The sequence below is a fragment of the Hypomesus transpacificus genome, chromosome 11 (genome assembly GCF_021917145.1).
Source record: "Hypomesus transpacificus isolate Combined female chromosome 11, fHypTra1, whole genome shotgun sequence".
Taxonomy (NCBI): Eukaryota; Metazoa; Chordata; class Actinopteri; order Osmeriformes; family Osmeridae; genus Hypomesus; species Hypomesus transpacificus.
The window spans coordinates 5,721,498-5,725,950 of NC_061070.1; the positions used below are offsets into that span (position 1 = coordinate 5,721,498).

General features: G+C 41.6%; 1 protein-coding gene across 1 annotated transcript; it reads right to left on the reverse strand.

Moving 5' to 3' along the window:
* Positions 1-264: 264 nt before the first annotated feature.
* LOC124473926 lies at positions 265-3,677 on the reverse strand. The gene is made up of 2 exons (XM_047029672.1): positions 1,431-3,677; positions 265-1,328 (listed from the first exon to the last, which is right to left on the reverse strand). Exon 1 carries the CDS (start codon positions 2,086-2,088, stop codon positions 1,432-1,434), a length of 657 nt encoding a protein of 218 aa, XP_046885628.1. The 5' UTR covers positions 2,089-3,677; the 3' UTR covers positions 265-1,328; position 1,431.
* Between the last annotated feature and the right edge of the window lie 776 nt (positions 3,678-4,453).

Genomic DNA, 4,453 nt, shown 5'->3' on the forward strand with positions numbered 1-4,453 from the left:
GTTTAGGGCTGTCCCCAATTAAGATTTTCTTTGGTCGACCAGGACTCAAACAAAACGACTGAAAAACGACTAATTGAAATTTGAAAGGCTTTTTTTTTTTCTCACAAGAAATAAAAAACGTACTAACATTTTCGCGATCGGACTCAATGGCTGCTGGACATTGCAGATTCAGCCGCTAATAGCCTACTAATAATAAGACTCGTATCACCAGTCCTGTTGTAACCGAATGCCGATGGTATTTAGTATCTCTTACAATGTACCTAGGGTGACCGGATCCCAATTCACCAGATGTGGGACAAAGACAACGTTTGTGTGGGACAATGTGGGACAATGTGGGACAATGTGAGATATCAATGCATCGAGGCAGTCTAAAATAAAATTAAATTTAAATAAACATTTCTATTCTTCCCCTTTGCTATAACGTTACTATGATTTGCCATTTGGTTGATTCAGGAGCACATAACAGCCTGCAAACAAAAAAGTAACACATGTATTTAAATGCAACTTTCCCAATGGAGTTTTCATGCTGTTTCACAGTGCCCCTCAAGTTAACACTCCTGACTGTGTACAATCAAACAGAAAGACAAGGCTACAATTGTTCTTTCAAATATTGTCCTTTAATGTGCCTTTTCTCCAACAACAGAGAGCAACAACAACACAACCACATTTAAGTGTTTGCTCTAGTGAAACAATAAACTGAAGTACATACATTCAAGTAGAACATACACTGGATACATGGAGCACATAGGCTGATTATCTGAACATAACAAAACTTAATCAGTTCAGAATCACATAGAGATAAACTACACAAAATAAATGCATTTGAAAATGCTCTGCAGTTACTGGACCAAGTAATGCTACAAAAACGCACAAATTGGTATAGGCACTACATAAAATAATAAATAAAACCTGAAGTGCAAATCAATACTGGTCAGGAGGTAACACAAACTTAAATAAAATAATGTTTTCATTTTTCAATAAAGTGTTTGCTCTAGAAAAAAATAAACTGAAGCACATACAGTATTCAAGTAGAACATGGAGCACATAGGCTGATTATCTGAACATAACTAAACTCACTCAGCTCAGAATCACATAGAGATAAACTACACAAAATAAATGTTCTACTTGAATACTGTATGTGCTTGAGTATATTTAACTAGAGCAAACACTTTAATGAAATATGTTTAGTTAATCATAGAAAAATACACAATTAATGCTATTCCAGCACCAAGGAGAGCACCTGGCTGAATTTTGTTTTCAGTTCTCTACATCACAGCAACAACTGCAGGCCCACACAGACGATGCACTCTCAGCACCACGGAAAGCACCTGCCAGCAAAACACAAGAATAGAGCATTGTTTTAAAATCTAGCACCACACTGGCTCAGTGCTCACAATATTCTAAATTTATATAGACAATGTTTATCTTACCTTAGATGATCTTCTTGGCTTTATACTTCTTGCTTGAGCTTGCAGCTTCTAATAAGGCTTTCTGCTTAAGTGCATAACTGTAGAATTCCTTACAACTGTATTCAAAGTTGGTCTTGACTTGAATTTCACTCTTGATGAGCTCCACAGAGCAACGGTTCCTCTGGTCGGTCCAGGCTGCAGTCATCAGGGAAAACACTCTCTCTACAGATGCGTTGGTTATTGGGATGCTGAAGACAAAGGAGGCAACTGCAGTCAGGTTTGGTGTCTTCGTGCTTTTGAGAAAGGTCGACCACTTCTCCACAACAGGAGCTCTTCTCTGCACAATTTCCGGCTGGCGTGGCAGAGTCACACAGTACTCCTCGTAGAGTTCGTCCATGTCCAGTTTCCCCCCTATATGTAGGGCCTCCACGGCATCACTGAGCTGGGTGAATGTAAAGCTGTTCTTCAGTGACAAGCAGGCAACTTTCTTCTGATAGTTGGTGTCGTTGAAGTCATACCATTTTTCCAGGTAGTTGAGTGCTGTCTGGTAGAAGTTGGACATATCCTCTTTGATTGATGCTGCCTTTTGGTCCGGAAACTGTTGGACAATCGCACTGGTCTCCATTCCAAAGAAGGAATCGATCTGTCGCTGATTGAGCTTGGTCTTGAGGGTCTGCATGATGTCATAGAGCTCACAGATGGTCCCATCCTGTCCCTCCAACAGCAGCACAACGTCATGGAACACCTTGAGTATGTTGTTGAGGAAAGCCAGGTAGGCCTGCAGCTCAATGGGATGCCCCTCACCATCCTGATCTGATTTTAAGAGCTTCCACAGTACTTTTGGGCACTCACTCTCTCCCAGCGACAAGAAGTAGCTCTTGATAGCTGCCCAGCTGTTATGTAGCCTCTGGACAGCAGGCCACAGACTTAACCACCTTGTTGGTACATGTCACCGTACAGCATGATAGTCTTCCTCCACAAAGGCGAACACTGCTTTTAATTCCTCTGTGCACTTTGCTGAGACTGAAAAGTGGCTGAATATTTTGTTGACTACAGATTCAATGTCAATGTTCAGCATGTCTCCAGCATGCTTTGCACAGTTGTGCACTATGTGGGCCATACAGTTTGCCTTGATGATGCCACTATTTTCTGCCTTTAGCTTTTGGTAAACCGAGTTGTTTTTCCCATAGTTCACACTAGCATTGTCTGCAGTGTAAGATAAAAATCATTTCCAGTTGCAGACCATTTTCCTCTAACTTGCTCTTTATCTGGTGGTGTATGGCAGCAGCTGACTCTTGGCTATCTTCATAAAAGTCCAGTATCTTAGTTTTCAAACCCAGCTCTGGTGTCCAATATCGTAAAGACAGTGGGAAGAGTTTTGTAGTGCCATGATTAGATGCATCTGAAGCCACTGAAAAAAATGGCGTGTGGACTTTTCTATCACTTGGGAGCTCTTGAACCACTGGCATTTTTAATTCTCTCAAACAACTCTCTACAGAGGCAGGTGCAAGCACATCTGTTACTATGGATGCTGCCTTTGTACGACCATATGACATTTTCTTTGCAATCTCAGAGTCTGGAAACATGGTAGATGCTAGCTTATTACCACAGTCTTCTGACCTGTATGATAGTGAGTGTTTTACAGTGTGGTAAACACTAGTTAGTTCAGCTGCAGTTACCTTGTTGGCGTTTGACTCTTGTTTGGGTTTTAGCAGGAACGTATCCATAGACTGGCAAGACTCTTTTTGAGCAACACGTTTTTTATGTGCCTCGCACTGTTTGTGTCGTATTCACCTCCGTGTGAAATGGAAAATTGACTTGAGCAAATTTCACACGACACTTTGCTAGAATCACTAGGCACTGGTTTCACCCAGGGATAGATAGTTTCCCAGTCTTTGTTGAAACTGCACTTCCAGTTCCTCTTCTTACCCGTGAGTGTCGTGTTTTCCTCCATGTCTGCTGCTTGCCGTTCTGACCTGATTTCTATTGTTTCGATTGGCGCGCTTAACTTCTTCCGCGTCATAGGTCCGCGTCCCAGACATGATGAAATAGCAAATAGCCATAGCCCATCTATGAAATAGCCTAGCCGAGTCTAGGCGCCCTCTGATGACAGCCCTCACGGCTGTCTACACACACAAACAACTGTTTGATAAAACACGCATTTCAAAATTTGGAGTCTGACTATCGGTAAGAATGCGGGATAACGTCTCAATTTGCGGGACGGGTGAAAAATGATAGAAATGCGGGACTGTCCCGCACAAAGCGGGACATCTGTACCACAAATTAAAAATATTGTTTGTTTAAACATGGAAATCATCAGAGCGTGCTTATCACTGCCTGAACTTGCAGCATGCGAATTTACGTATAAGCTGAGTAGGGAACGGTGCAACAGAGAAAGATTTAGTCGTCCTGGCCGGAGAAGATAATGTACGACGGCGTATTAGGGACAGTAGGTTAAAAAAAATCGCAGCAGGAGGAGGGGGGGGTAATATTCTGAGATTAAAGTCGTAAATTTGCGAGAAAAAAGTCTGAATTATACTATTCAATAGGATTCAGCAATAAGGAAATAGGCTGTTCACGATTTTTTCCCAGAATCACCAGATTGTAATAAGCATTCGGACTTTGAAAATACATTGCCGTGATTTGGGCCTATTCAAAAGGAAACATACTTATTTGGATGAGGTGATAGCTTTTGTGCATCAGGAACTACAATGCAATGGACAGATGCAAGGATATCGCTAGTTACATCCACGGGCAATTCAAATTCGATTTGTGGTTCAACATCAGGACACAATACAGATCCTCAAATTAGTCGATCCTCAAGGTGTGGATCAGTTTAGAAAAGAGCAGCGTCTTGACTGTGTCCTGTTGAACCACGAACCAGTTGAAAAGTATAATTTGATCAGGTCATCCATTACTGCAGGCTTTGTACATGGCAAGCGACGTCGTCTGTGCTGTGATGAGGTTGACCATGCAAAGTGAAGGAATGAGGTTCCTTGAGAAAAAACAAATCCATATTTTCGATTTAATAATGTTGGATAATC